This window comes from Kryptolebias marmoratus, linkage group LG21 (genome assembly GCF_001649575.2).
Source record: "Kryptolebias marmoratus isolate JLee-2015 linkage group LG21, ASM164957v2, whole genome shotgun sequence".
Classification (NCBI taxonomy): domain Eukaryota; kingdom Metazoa; phylum Chordata; class Actinopteri; order Cyprinodontiformes; family Rivulidae; genus Kryptolebias; species Kryptolebias marmoratus.
Window position 1 is genome coordinate 2,101,348 of NC_051450.1, and position 14,727 is coordinate 2,116,074.

The 14,727-nt window shown below is 39.5% G+C and overlaps 1 protein-coding gene across 1 annotated transcript in view; it reads left to right on the forward strand.

Moving 5' to 3' along the window:
• LOC108245193 (partitioning defective 3 homolog) overlaps positions 1 to 8,275 on the forward strand; it is a 485,244-nt gene extending 476,969 nt beyond the window's left edge. Inside the window, exon 22 of the mRNA XM_017431897.3 lies at positions 7,616 to 8,275. Within this exon, the coding sequence (XP_017287386.1) occupies positions 7,616 to 7,733 (118 nt within the window). The 3' untranslated portion in view covers positions 7,734 to 8,275. The remainder of the gene's footprint in view (positions 1 to 7,615) is intronic.
• Positions 8,276 to 14,727: the final 6,452 nt, after the last annotated feature.

Sequence of the window (14,727 nt, forward strand, 5' to 3'; positions counted from 1 at the left end):
GTTTTGGTTTTCCTGATTCAGCCCACAGTTTAAAGGCCCTTCTGGCCTCTGCATGGAGCTCTTTAGCATACTCATTCCATCCTGGCTTTGCTTTATGCTTTCTAGGTTTATTCAAAGACCTGCCTGAAATGAGAAGGGATTCAATAATCCTCTCATATAGTAAGCACAGGTCTTTGCCATGTTGTTCATTTTTACAGTTTATGTCCGAACATATGACTGCACTATTTGGTAAAGCAATATCATTCATCAGAATTTCAGAATGGATACGAAACAGATTAAGATCCTGCTCAGACAAATTGTTCCAAAATATTTTATCTTCCTGTGTGTCATTATTCATGGGCAAGAGATCTGGTAAGTTGCCCATTTTTATATACAGAGATAGAGGAATATGGTCAGAAGTCGCAAATTCATAATTAATCCTGATAGACTCTAGAGAGTCATGTGCATCTTCAGTGCAAATACAGTGGTCTAGCCAAGATGTTGTGTGCCACGCCTCACTAATGTAAGTGTAGCTGTCCGCTGGCAGAAGTATTTTACTGGAGAGAAGCAACTCATTTACGGAACAAAACTGTTGTAAGTGATTGGCAAACAAGGATTTACAGTCTGTTACATCAGCATTCATGTCACCCACAATAACAAAGCAGGTTGATGGATTGTCCTGAATAAATGACACAACATAGGCCAGCCTATTAAGATACTCATCTTCATTCTCTGGGTGTTCATATGGTGTATATATGTTCAGTAATATGAGCTTTTTATTTTCAACACTGAACTCGAGTCCTATAGCCCAATCAACGTCCAGCCTGATCACTCTAATCAGCTGATCGCATCTTTTATGCCACAGAACTGCGACGCCACCAGAAATTCTGCCCCGCACTAACTTGGTGCTATAGTCAGTGGTAGATTCACCAGCACCGTAAAAATGTTTGTGCAGGGTGTTGAGTCTTCCTAGGTCCTGCTTAGGTAGGAAAGTTTCTTGGAGGCACAATACATCACACTCTTCCAGAAGTTTATCCACCACAAGACGTCGTGATTTGTCCGCCTCTGTATGTCCAACACGCAATCCACGCACATTATAGGACACTATATTAATATTCATTTACGAGGGATTTCCGTGCTGGAGCACAATTCCTTTCGTGATGCGCCAGCTGTCGTCATAGGCATACTGCTTTGTAAATCACTACTGACCTCTGGGCCAAAGGCCACATTGTTCGTTTTAGCCCTTGGTTTACGCGCCTCAAAATAGCGACGCACATAAATACCCGCTGGCCAGAGTTGTGGGTCGTACATTTCAGCCACTTCATTACACTCCACAATGACCTGAAATGAACTGAACCTATTTTGGTTGGAGTCAATTCTTCGACATGTCACACGCTTCTCCAATTTTCCAGAGAGGTAAGAAGCTAGCGTTCCAGCATCGAGCTCAGGAGAGAACCGAGTTGCAAACACACTCACCAGTTTGGTTCTAATCACTGGAATGTTGTCCACGGATCCGGTACCAATTATTCCAACATTTCTTTGTTGCTCCTTCTTGGGAAGCGCGTTCATTCCTCTACGATTTTGACCCACTGGGTCTATCGGCCGCTTATGCTTTCTAGCCGCCTTTTTCACAACCGTGCTCCATGCTGGGGACTGGGACAACGCGTCCTCTGTCTCTCCCGAAGGCTCTGGTGCTGGTGCCGCTACAGGTGCCTGCGCCGGTGCCGCCCCTTCGCCCGTCTGCTCGGATGAGCCACAGAGTCTCTCAACAGCAGCCAACCGGCGATCCATCGCTGTTGTACTTGCTGCTAGATTTTCATTCATGCTTGCTTGGGACTCCATAGCTCCTCTCAGGCTCAATACGTCTCTCCTCAGCTGCTCCATTCGGCTAAGTAGAGCGGAAACATCAGTGCTACCAAATCCGACAGGTGGTAGCTCATCCAGGAAGTGAGAGACAAACCTGGGAATATTCTCTCCACATTCATTTAGCACCTTTAGGCAGTCTTTAATATTATTAGTGTCCTTTTGGGGGCCTTTATGCCTGATGCAGTGCACTGACGTTTTGCAAAACTCAAACAATAAACGCTTGGACTCTTCGATCCATTCGGATGAGAAATTGCTTAACACCAGCAAGACAATCTCATCTTGCGACAGGGTCCTCATTTTGACGACAATAAAGTTTAAAAGCTCATCTTCTATAATCACTGTTCCATCAGCCGTTTTGTATACCAAAATCTTAGATTTTGTTTGCGAACCTCCTGCACGCACCGCCGCACTTGTCGCACTTGCCGCCATCTTGCAATGTCAAAGTATGCCACCTGAAAAAATGTTTTCCATTGTAGATAATATTAAAAATTTCACTCTTTGATATCTCTGAGTATATTGTACAACTGCAGATTTTGAGAAACAATGGCAGACTATTTTTCACATGGTCAGTAGAGCAACAACACCATCTTTTTTTTTTTTTTTACATTGTCTTGCTTCATCCAGATCCTGGCACCATTAAATTTTGATTGTGTGATATGACAGTTAATAAATTAGGGGAAATAACAAACTTTAATATTAAATCTGTTCATGTTTGAAGTGATGCTCTTGTAAATAGTTGTCAATATTACCTTCCCAGCCATAACGTCAGTCACAGAGCACAAAGTATGCAAACAACAGTAGAAGTCTTCCTCCAGGCTAGGCTAATGGCTAGTCAAAGGAATGCCTGTTATATATAGTTTTTCAGACTTAAAATAAGTCTTCCTCAGAAATGTCATACTGATTTGAAAGAATGCTACATTACATTATGATGTCCGGTTATTGAACTTTTGGAGCCAAAGTCTGCACACAAGGGATGTAGGATTGTACCACTGACAGAGATGAGTGGTACCAAGAATGTGTGGACTATACCCTTGATACAAAAGTCCCACTTACACACCCTCCCAACTTGCTGTCACATTATCAATCACAGTGTAACATGACACATTTTTTAAGACCTCAGTACATTAAATAAAACTATACCTACTGAAAAATGCATATTTAAACATGCAACAGCAAGGTAAGAACTACGTGAATCAACAAAAATCAACACTTGATTAAAAAAAACTATTGGACATGTATTTTTTATTGTTTAATCAGGAAAATGTCCCATTCATTTATATGTAGAGGTGGGACTTAAACTTGTAAAGCAGTCAGCCTACGAGGGAATGCTCAGCTTACGTGGCTTTAAATTTAGAGATAAAGTCCTCTGTCTAGCTATAATAAATGTCAGTGAGGTAAGCATGTTTTTTCTTTGTGTAGCAATGTGGACATTCTTGCCACCTACAAGTGGTGAGGCATTGGTATTTAAGCATTTTAGTTATAATAGAACATTTTTCTCCAAAAGTAAAAAGTATTATCAGTTTAAAAAAATGTCTTGAGTAAAGAAGACAACAAATATTTCTTTTAAAGGTTTAGAAACATTTTTTTTCTTTAGTGCAAATACAAATAAGGCATTTTGTACTAAATAAATGACATTGTTCACTATTCAAAGTGATATGCATAGCTAAAGCATTTTCAGGTAAATAAAAAAAAAGAAAAACAAACTGGACTTGAAGTAGAAAAAACAATTCCCTCAATACATTACTTATATAGAAAATAATACTTTAGCAATCAAAGCTGCTGTTAAAATACAATTTATTGAAGTTTAGTTTTTCAACCCTGTTGTAAAATGTGATTAATTTCAAAAAGGGTATCTTTAGTGTTTTGTCCCAGAGTTATAGCTTGAATAACTACCAATTAATTATTCAAATTAATAATTAATTAATTAACTGTTCTCAGGGACAGCTGATATCAGTGGGCTAGTAGGGCTAAGCCCTCCCTGGTGTTTACAATATAAATGTTAAAATACCTAATAAACACAAATTAAAAATATTGTATCACATTTTGTGAAATTTACAACAAAACTAGTGCCAAACAGTCCCGAGAAAATCCCCAAGTCTTTCCAAACTCCTAACTTTTCACAGCCCTACTCAGCCCCTTGTCTTGCATGGTACAGGATGATTGACAGCTGTCTTGTCCCGCCCCCTTGGTTTGCTGCTCATTTCAAGTGCACCTGGCTGCAGCAAACAGAAAGGGGCGGGGACGGACTAGATGCCAGTCCCATACGATATATGGAAATGGGACTATTGTACTCCGGAAATTAAGGGGGCGCTTTTTCTGTTACCAGCCGTGTTATGTCATGTGGTATGTCACTTTTTTTTTAATGTTTACTGATTTCGACTGTTAAAATAATAATAAACAATTTAGCCACAGCTTTAAGATATTGTTAATTATATTGTTAGATCATATTGTCTCTAATATATTAAGAAAACAATTTATCATAAGTCAATCAGCCGACGATAACACTGTTTTCATGGAGAATATAAATGAGACCCCTAAAATCTTTCAAATTATTAAAATTTTTTCAAAAGCCTTGGATCTTATGTTGATTTTACCCAAATGTGAATTGATGTTATTCATCCCACTCATCTGACTGAAGTTTACAACATCCCAATCAGAACTTACATCAAATATTTAGTTATATTCATTTATAAAAACCCAGATTCAAATGAAAAAAAAATATATTTATATATATGGAAGATGATTGAGAAAGGCCAATCTCGACTCTATTTATGGTTACTAAAGGACATCAGTTTATTTGGTAGAATATTTTTGACCAAAATGCAATTTCTGTTGAACCACAGCAGTACTTGTTCACCACCAGGTACGACTCCTCTGTACGAGCAAAGGGAACATCTGTATTTATCGTCCTTGCAATAGGGCTATAATTTCTCTCCTTTCTGAATGTTACAAATAGATACAGGGATCTGTAGAAAAAAAATAAAGGACAAACTTTGAGAATTAGCCACATTTCTCAATTACACGTGTTATATACTTTTCTATGTTTCTCTAATAATGCGCTGCAGAAAACTAATTCGCTATGCTACATGCTAAATTTAACCTTAGCTTGTATGAATTACCAATTTCACTAGTTCTCAACTTATTCTACATAAATATATTGATTTATTATGTGAACAAAACTGTTTTAAGAACGTAAAAATACCTTTTGCTGACTTTGCGTGGTTTCCATTGCAAATCGTTAAACAAATAATATCAGTGAAAGAATCTCTCAAGCCTCCATCAATCGAACTACCGCTTCTTTAAAGTTTTATTCTAGTGGTTATGAAAATAGCACCCCCTTCATTTCCGGAGTGCAATGGTTCCATATTCAAATATGGTATGGGACTGACATGGTCCATCCCCGCCCCTTTCTGTTTGCTGCAGCCAGGTCCTACTCGCTCATTTGGGCTAATTTAGTTCAGCCCAGAGTTAGCCCAAGGTCTCAGGCTTTAGCCAATCAGGGTGGAAGTACAATAACGTGCCCTGAGCGCGATTTTACGTGGGCGTGGTTTATCGTGGACTGAGATAAGTGCGAATGCAAGCAAGATAAAGATAAACAAGGTGAATTATTTAATTTCTCACTCATTTTCCTTGATGTCGTTGGGGGACAAACCGGAAGTGAAGAGGTTGGAAGCAGATAGACCCAAGGATTTTCAAAGTTTTCCTGTGACCTGGTTTCAATGAAAGGACTGGCTAACAGCAAGTGTAACTAACAGATCTTTAACGAAGTGGTTATTGACCTGGATCCCAGAAAAGTTGAAAAGTCAAGTTGTGTTCTGTTGAACCACTTAGAACTGCCCAGACAAAGCAACACCGGAATGTTTTTTTTACTGTATTTGAATGAATTTTTTTCTTAAACAACAAGTGCAGAAATACCAGAAAGACAATTGTTTAGCCTAATTATTCAACCAATTTTTGCTCTTGTAAATGTCCCCTTTCACACACAGTAACCAGGTAAATCAATGTCCTCAACCATTATTGATTTGGTGATAATTTGCATGGATTATCCCGCACCACCAGCTGTAGGACTTCAGTTTGCTCCTAGCGAAAAATTCAATGTAGTTTTAGATATGGAAATGACTATGACTATGGATATGACTCCAAAAGCTCAAATGTTTAATCCTGTGTTTGTCTTAACTTCTTTAATAATTTAAAACTGATTCTGTTTCCCCTCAGATTTAAGGTGGATGGGAGCTTAACTAACTTTTTTATTATTTGGTTTCTTGTTCCTAACATATAGAGCAGAAAACAGAAATTTGTATGTTAATAACAATAAAGTGCAGCCTAAACTAACTTTTTGTTGAAATGTAACCTGTGCTAATGAACTGGTTAATAAATATAAAACACTTTATTTTTAGTGTTTATGGCATATTTACGCACCAAAATGCAAATAATGAAGGGTTTTGACCTAAATGTTTGTTGGTGATTATGTTTTTCAAGAACAGGTGACATATAGTGGAAAGTTCAGTACCTTTCCTGTTTTAAACTGTGCCCTGACAGAAATGCTTGGAAGGAAAACAACATCTTAACTTCAGCTAATGTTGGCTAATGTTTTTGAGCTGAAGTGTAACTTAATAGAAAAGTTAGAAAGTTTAACATTCAACCTGTCACACAGTTTAAGTCAAAAACTCTAAAAGGAAAACCAAAAAGTAATTTAGTTGCATATTTTACTCACTACTTGTTTTGTGTCGGCTTGACTTGTGAATATATTATTACCATCCTTAGAAACTCAGGAGGTTCAACTAACAGTAATGTGGCAGTGAGGACATTAAAAGTTGGTATTCACTTTAGGTTTTCTGTTAATATATATTACAATACTCAGCTATTCACTTACTCATAAAACATAAGGGACACTTTTGTTAGGATAAGATAGATGGCTTGAGAGAAGAGTGAAGGATGCCGCTTATACATTAAACAAGAAAGAAAAATGACAAAAAGATGACAGATTGACTGAGCAACCAGCAACCCCATAGGTGGCTTGATAGGTGCTTTATGAACAGTCACAGGCAAGCAGAAGAGGGGTTCATTTTTGCAGCAATAACACAGACCTTTTTGGTGAAAAACGTTTTTGATTTTAATTCCCAGTCAGTTTCACTGTTACTTTGGTAACTTACACCATCATGCAAGTAACCAACGATCTCATATGGACCAGGCCAACAAAGCTCGATACAGCATAAAAACATTAAACTCTTCATTTTTAATTTTAAACTGAGAAAGTTCCTTGGTTGAACAGTGAAATGTCTTCAAAAAAGAAAAAAGTCTACTCTCTCTGTTTTAAAACGCTTAAGGTATCACGTATGTCTGAGAATCTACCCCAACACTCTGACATGTTGTTTTTACCTCTTTTGGGGAAATTCAAGTCAAAGTCAACTATCCTCATTTCCTGAGCCATTTCATGATGGGACCCTTTAGATTTTTCTCCTTATAAAAAAGGCTTTCTTTTGTTAGTGTCTCATAAACACATATGGTGAGGCACACCCTGATGACTGAAAATGAATGAAACTAACTTATTTGCTGGTGCTTTAAAGTTTAGTCTGGTTGAGGTTCTGTGTTATTCATGACCTTTCTTTGTATGTGTCTAAATGGACTTTATATTTCACTGAAATGTTTTTTTTGTTTGTTGTTTTTTTTTTTTTTTTTAAAAATTGTCGAAGTTATAAAAACTCTCTGCACCCCTTTTATCTATTGGTGTTTCTGCACAAGTTGAACTTTCTTTATTTCCTTTTTTCAGGTGGTCACAGAACATGGGAACTGTCTACAGGTTTGGACAAACAAATCAAATATGTATGATCTCCTGCAGATGGAAGACTTTTACCACAGCCCAATATCTTTCAGGGTCACAGCGATGACAACACAAGAGCACTGAGAACAAATAAATAAATAAAACCAGATTCAACAATAACTGACCTATGATCTTGGGCTGAGGAATGCTATTCTGAAGGGGATTGTACATGGACACAAGGTTTTAGGGTGATGAGAAAAGAACAGCAGTAGGGTTTCTTTGAATGAGAACATGGAGCAGCATGAACCCAGGATGGCCTTTCTCCATCTCCAGAGCTCCGGGCACGAAGGCTGGAAGATTGAAAACCTACAGGGAGTGTTTGATTGGCATCTACACAAAGCCCCTATTATTATGATATGTTTTGTTGTCAATAACAGGAATTAGCCAATAAAAACAGTTTCTTATTAAGGTATCAGTAAAAATCTCACAAGCAAACTTTGTGATTACACTGGGGATCATTGTGCTTCACAGATTGGAGGCTTTAAGTCCATCTGATTGTGCTGGAATAATTGCACAATCATGTTGTCATGTTTAAGTACACGTGTGCATGCTTGACCGAGGTCCATTAAAACTGTTCACAGAGCTACTCCTCTGAAATAATTATGTGGCAAAAAACAGATCAATAAAAACATTTATTTGGAATAGCTTTTAAAGTAAAATTCATTCTTGCCATCTTTTTGTAAACAGAGGACAAAGAGCACCCTGCAAGATGGGATGACTGTGGCTTTGGATGAATGATGAGATCCCAGTTCTTTCCATCCACACTTATTGAGTATGTGTTGTATTCATGTTCTTGAAGAATGTTACAGACTTGTTTGTAGCAGAGTGATTTTAGAGAATGTATCTGCAAAAACACTTAGATATACATCTTTCCTGCTGTGTAAACTGATTGCTTTATTAAAACTTGCTTTGAATTATTCCAGTTATTTCTTTTAAGCACAGGGGAGTAAGATTAGAGGAGAAACAAATAACATTTAAAAGATATGGGCACCTTGCCGTTTTATAACCAAACGCCATGACTGATGGGAATAGAGCCTGAAAACTTTTCACTGTGAACAACAAAATATGTCTGAACTCTGTTTGCTGAAATCACAGAGAATGATAAAAACAACAGAAAGTTTCAACAATGTCACACTGTTTTCCTTGTCTCATCCTTATAATGTAATACTGTTTGTTTTCAGGCAGTCAATATTCACCTACTTTCTGACCCCACTGTTTGATAAAATATTAAGCAAGCTAAGAAGCTGTCAATAATGTTACCATTGTTTCCTTCCTATATTTATTGGTCAGGGCCACAAATGATAATGGAAATCATTGGCTGACCTGCCTGCTATTACCGTATTTTCTGCACCATAAGGTGCAGTCTCAATTATGGCATCCATTTCTGTACTTAACCCATACATAAGGCGCACAGGATTATAAGGCGTATGCTAAAACATACGGTCTACAAAAAAAAAAGTCACGGAAGCAAAACGGTGAGTTAGGTTGAACTTTATTGTATTATGTAACAATTATTTTACATATTATTTTTTATCATTCTTCTTCCACAAATCCATCAAAGTCCTCATCTTCTGTCTGAATTGAACAGCTGGGCAAACCTGCCAGGTTCCCTCTCATCATTGTTGGAGTCAGTCTCGTTGCCAGGGGGCTGTTCAGCAATGATGTCGGCTTTCATGAAAGCTCGGACAACAGTTAAAGCAGATACCTTAGCCCAGGCATCCACAATCCATTCACATATGATAGCGTAACTCACCCGGCGCTGCCCCCATCTTAGTAAACGTGTGTTTGCCGTCTGTCATCCATCACTCCCACTTTTACGTAACGTTCTCTGATTGGTTTATCGCTGCCAGCGTACGTACCGTACCTTTACGTAGTGTTCTCTGATTGGTTTATCCCTGCCAGCGTACGTACCATACGTATTACGTAGTGTTCTCTGATTGGTTTATCGCTGCTAGCGTACGTACCGTACGTATTACGTAGTGTTCTCTGATTGGTTTATCACTGCCAGCGTACGTACTGTACGTATTACGTAACGTTCTCTGATTGGTTTATCGCTGCCAGCGAACGTACTGTACGTATTACGTAACGTTCTCTGATTGGTTTATCGCTGCCAGTGTACGTACCGTACCTTTACGTAGTGTTCTCTGATTGGTTTATCGCTGCCAGCGAACGTACTGTACGTATTACGTAACGTTCTCTGATTGGTTTATCGCTGCCAGCGTACGTACCATACGTATTACGTAGTGTTCTCTGATTGGTTTATCGCTGCCAGCGAACGTACTGTACGTATTACGTAACGTTCTCTGATTGGTTTATCGCTGCCAGCGTACGTACCATACGTATTACGTAGTGTTCTCTGATTGGTTTATCGCTGCCAGCGAACGTACTGTACGTATTACGTAACGTTCTCTGATTGGTTTATCGCTGCCAGCGTACGTACCATACGTATTACGTAGTGTTCTCTGATTGGTTTATCGCTGCCAGCGAACGTACTGTACGTATTACGTAACGTTCTCTGATTGGTTTATCGCTGCCAGCGTACGTACCATACGTATTACGTAGTGTTCTCTGATTGGTTTATCGCTGCCAGCGAACGTACTGTACGTATTACGTAACGTTCTCTGATTGGTTTATCGCTGCCAGCGTACGTACCATACGTATTACGTAGTGTTCTCTGATTGGTTTATCGCTGCCAGCGAACGTACTGTACGTATTACGTAACGTTCTCTGATTGGTTTATCGCTGCCAGCGTACGTACCATACGTATTACGTAGTGTTCTCTGATTGGTTTATCGCTGCCAGCGAACGTACTGTACGTATTACGTAACGTTCTCTGATTGGTTTATCGCTGCCAGCGTACGTACCATACGTATTACGTAGTGTTCTCTGATTGGTTTATCGCTGCCAGCGAACGTACTGTACGTATTACGTAACGTTCTCTGATTGGTTTATCGCTGCCAGCGTACGTACCATACGTATTACGTAGTGTTCTCTGATTGGTTTATCGCTGCCAGCGAACGTACTGTACGTATTACGTAACGTTCTCTGATTGGTTTATCGCTGCCAGCGTACGTACCATACGTATTACGTAGTGTTCTCTGATTGGTTTATCGCTGCCAGCGAACGTACTGTACGTATTACGTAACGTTCTCTGATTGGTTTATCGCTGCCAGCGTACGTACCATACGTATTACGTAGTGTTCTCTGATTGGTTTATCGCTGCCAGCGAACGTACTGTACGTATTACGTAACGTTCTCTGATTGGTTTATCGCTGCCAGCGTACGTACCATACGTATTACGTAGTGTTCTCTGATTGGTTTATCGCTGCCAGCGAACGTACTGTACGTATTACGTAACGTTCTCTGATTGGTTTATCGCTGCCAGCGTACGTACCATACGTATTACGTAGTGTTCTCTGATTGGTTTATCGCTGCCAGCGAACGTACTGTACGTATTACGTAACGTTCTCTGATTGGTTTATCGCTGCCAGCGTACGTACCATACGTATTACGTAGTGTTCTCTGATTGGTTTATCGCTGCCAGCGAACGTACTGTACATATTACATAATGTTCTCTGATTGGTTTATCGCTGCCAGCGTACGTATTGTACGTATTACGTAGTGTTCTCTGAATGGTTTATTGCTGCCAGTGTATGTACTGTACGTATTACATAATGTTCTCTGATTGGTTTATTGCTGCCAGGCACACCGCTGATTTTTGAGAAAATTTAGGGCTTTTAGGTGCGCCCTATAGACCAGAAAATACAGTATTTATATCTGAAATGTAGTATCTGTGGTTTTACATCAGCTTTACCAACAGGATTAGCTTTGAGGTGAGACATGCTATATGATTGCCATTCAAACCTGGATGTGAGAGGAGAAAGGCAGGGGGGGCAAAAGGTACAAATGTGTGTCTTTTCAGTCTGCTTACCTTTGTTAATATTCATCCTTGTGTGGATGTATGCAAATGTGCAACTGAAGTGTCAGGAACATCTATCAGCATGTCTAATGGAGATCACAGTCAATAAAAAATGTATCAGGTGATTCAGATGTATGGCAGTAAAACACGTCTTACAATTACTTATGGTTGGTTTCTTTGTGAAGGAGTGAAGGAGAGGAAGCAAAGAAACTATTAAATGACCCACTGCAGCTGTGCCACAAAGAAATGTGAACTGGGTCTAATGGATGGTAACTCAACTAATTGCACCAAAGGAACAAACAATTGCTGTGGTTGTGTGGTTGGTTGTAGAGGGAAAAAAATCAGTTATATATATATGGGTGTGTGTCTCACTCATTTTGTCTCTGATTCTGTTCATAACTTTTATGGACATAATTTGTAGGCGCAGCCAAGGTGTTGAGGGGATCCGTTTTGGTGGCCTTAGAATCATGTCTCTGCTTTTTGCAGACTATGTGGTCCTGTTGGCTTCATCAGACCGTGATTTAAAACTTTCGCTGGAGCGGTTCACAGCCGAGTGTGAAACGGCCAGGATGAGGATCAGTGCCTCCAAATCCGAGGCCATGGTCTAGAGCTGAAAAAGGGTAGAGTCCCTTCTCCGGGTCGGGGAGGATGTCCTGCTCCAAGTGGAGGAGTTTAAGTATCTCGGGGTCTTGTTCACGAATGAGGGAAAATTGGAACGGGAGATCGATGTGCAGATTGGTGCTGTGTCGGCAGTGATGCAGGCGCTGTACCGATCTGTCGTGGTGAAAAGAGATCTGAGCCAAAAGGCAAAGCTCTCGATTAACCGGTCAATCTATGTTCCTACCCTCATCTATGGTCACAAGCTTTGGGTAGTGACGGAAAGAACGAGATCGCGAATACAAGCGGCTGAAATGAGTTTCCTCCGCAGGGTGTCTGGGCTCTACCTTAGAGATAGGGTGAGAAGCTCGGTCATCACAGGGACTCAGAGTAGAGCCGCTGCTCCTCCACGTCGAGAGGAGCCAGTTGAGGTGGCTCGAGCATTTGGGTAAGATGCCTCCTGGACGCCTGTGAGGTGTTCTGTGCACATCCCACTGGGAGGAGGCCCAGAGGAAGACCCAGGACACGCTGGAGGGACTATGTTTCTCCGCTGGCCTGGGAACACCTTGGGATTCCCCCGGAGGAGATGGCCCAAGTGGCTGGGGAGAGGGAAGTCTGGGTCTCCCTGCTTAGGCTGCTGCCCCCGCGACCCGACCCCAGATAAGCGGAAGAAAATGAATTGATGGATAGATGGATGTAATCCATCCAGCCCAACGCACTATATGTAAACAAATATATATGAGTTATGACTTAAAACCCATATGGGTTCATACATATAGGATTGTTGGAATTGGAAGGTGTACCTTCCTACTTTCCAGTGCAGAAAAAATAAATGAAATTGTTTTAAAAACCTCAAATCTGAGAAACTATCAAGAGAATAACATGAGAGCAAGTGCTGTCATATCACTGCTGACAGCACTTACTGACACAAGTTTATTTTCTCGCAAACTATAATTTTACCCAAGCAGGCACCCATTGGGAGAGATGTGTCACACCACCTTGGGGGGTGTTGAATCTCACAGGTTAAACATAGAGCGAGAAGCGTGGGCTGCAAATCCACCTGCTTTTCTCTATTACACTGAGCAGAATGTATCAGAGAAAGCAATGGACAGACAATAAACAGACTCAACAGAGAAAGTGTGTTAAGATGTTTGAGCAGACATATGAAGGCAAGGATTTGTCTTAAAAAGGATGTTTTTAATATTCCAAGATTCTCAAAACTTTGCTTTCAGTGGTAGAAAGAATTGAAGGTAATGGTCATTCCTTGACAATTTTCAGACCCCTGACGAGAGTTAAAACCTCATGATTTATTGTAGAATAGGGCGAAAGAGAATGACAATGGGAGAGAAAGAAGATGACACGGATAAATCAGCACAAGCATGTTACAACAAAAGATATAAGAAAGAAATGTTTATTGGGACTCAGTGGAACAATGTTATTGTTTGATTTTTTTTTTTTTTACAATACTTGTCTTTTTCATGCTTTCTTCTAAAAAAATATACAATATTTATCTTAACAATTTTAGCTAAAGATCTTTATAGATCATGACTGAAAAAATCTTAATCACTTTAGTACAAAATTGCAGGTTAGTTTACTTAGAAACTGTGGGGGATGGATGTAATAGAACAAGTAAGTGCATTAAGTTCTGAAGTTTTTTTTTTTAAATTTTGAGGTGCATCAGCAGAGAATTAAGAGTAAAGTATCCTTAGACAGTCCATAATGAAGCAAAGCTCACCTCACTACCCACTTCTTTGTATAATGAAATTAAAAATTGTATAACAATAAAATATCTTTTCGTTTTTTTTTTCTCAGTTCAGTTCAAGAGATTTAATTTTTATAAGAAGCAGAAAGTCCTCATTGTTACTGTTTATGTCTACATGAATCTGTTATGTCAAGGTAGCCAAGCTGTTCATTCTTTGTTTATCCAACAGTCAAATGATTTGGTCGTTCTACAAATTCCACCACATCTTCAGTGTTTTTTTGGCAAATTCAAAAAAATGTTAAAAGTTGGCAAAGTTTAGAGAAGAAAAATGGAAAGAGTTTTACATGTTGACCGGTTACAGTATTCAAGCCAAAAATGATTAGTTATGCCTGTAAAGACACTTATTTTCCAGAATATTAGGCACACTTAAAAGCCTTCAATTTTCTCAAAAAAGACAGTGCGCCTTATAATTTGGAGCGCCTTATATATGTAAGAAGTCGTAATGTTTTAGTACGACGTTGGTAAACTACAAAGCTGCACCACTTGCAGCATTAAGGCTCAGTTATAGTCGTGCTCTGTAGTGTGGTGCAGGGCTTCACGAAAGGTGCACGGACATGTGCGTGCGCTGAAGGCATTTATACTTGACGCTTACGTCGGTGCAGTATCCTTCCATGAGTTTTGAACCATCTGATTATCTTTGTGATTTCTCGTAGAGGGATAATACAAATGCTTATACAGGCAAACCAGCTCTGCTAGAGCAACAAAATCGTCCATTTTGAATGGAGCGAGTCGCGAGCAGTCCACGCAAAGTTACAAAAATTGGGAGGTGCACCTTATAGTCCG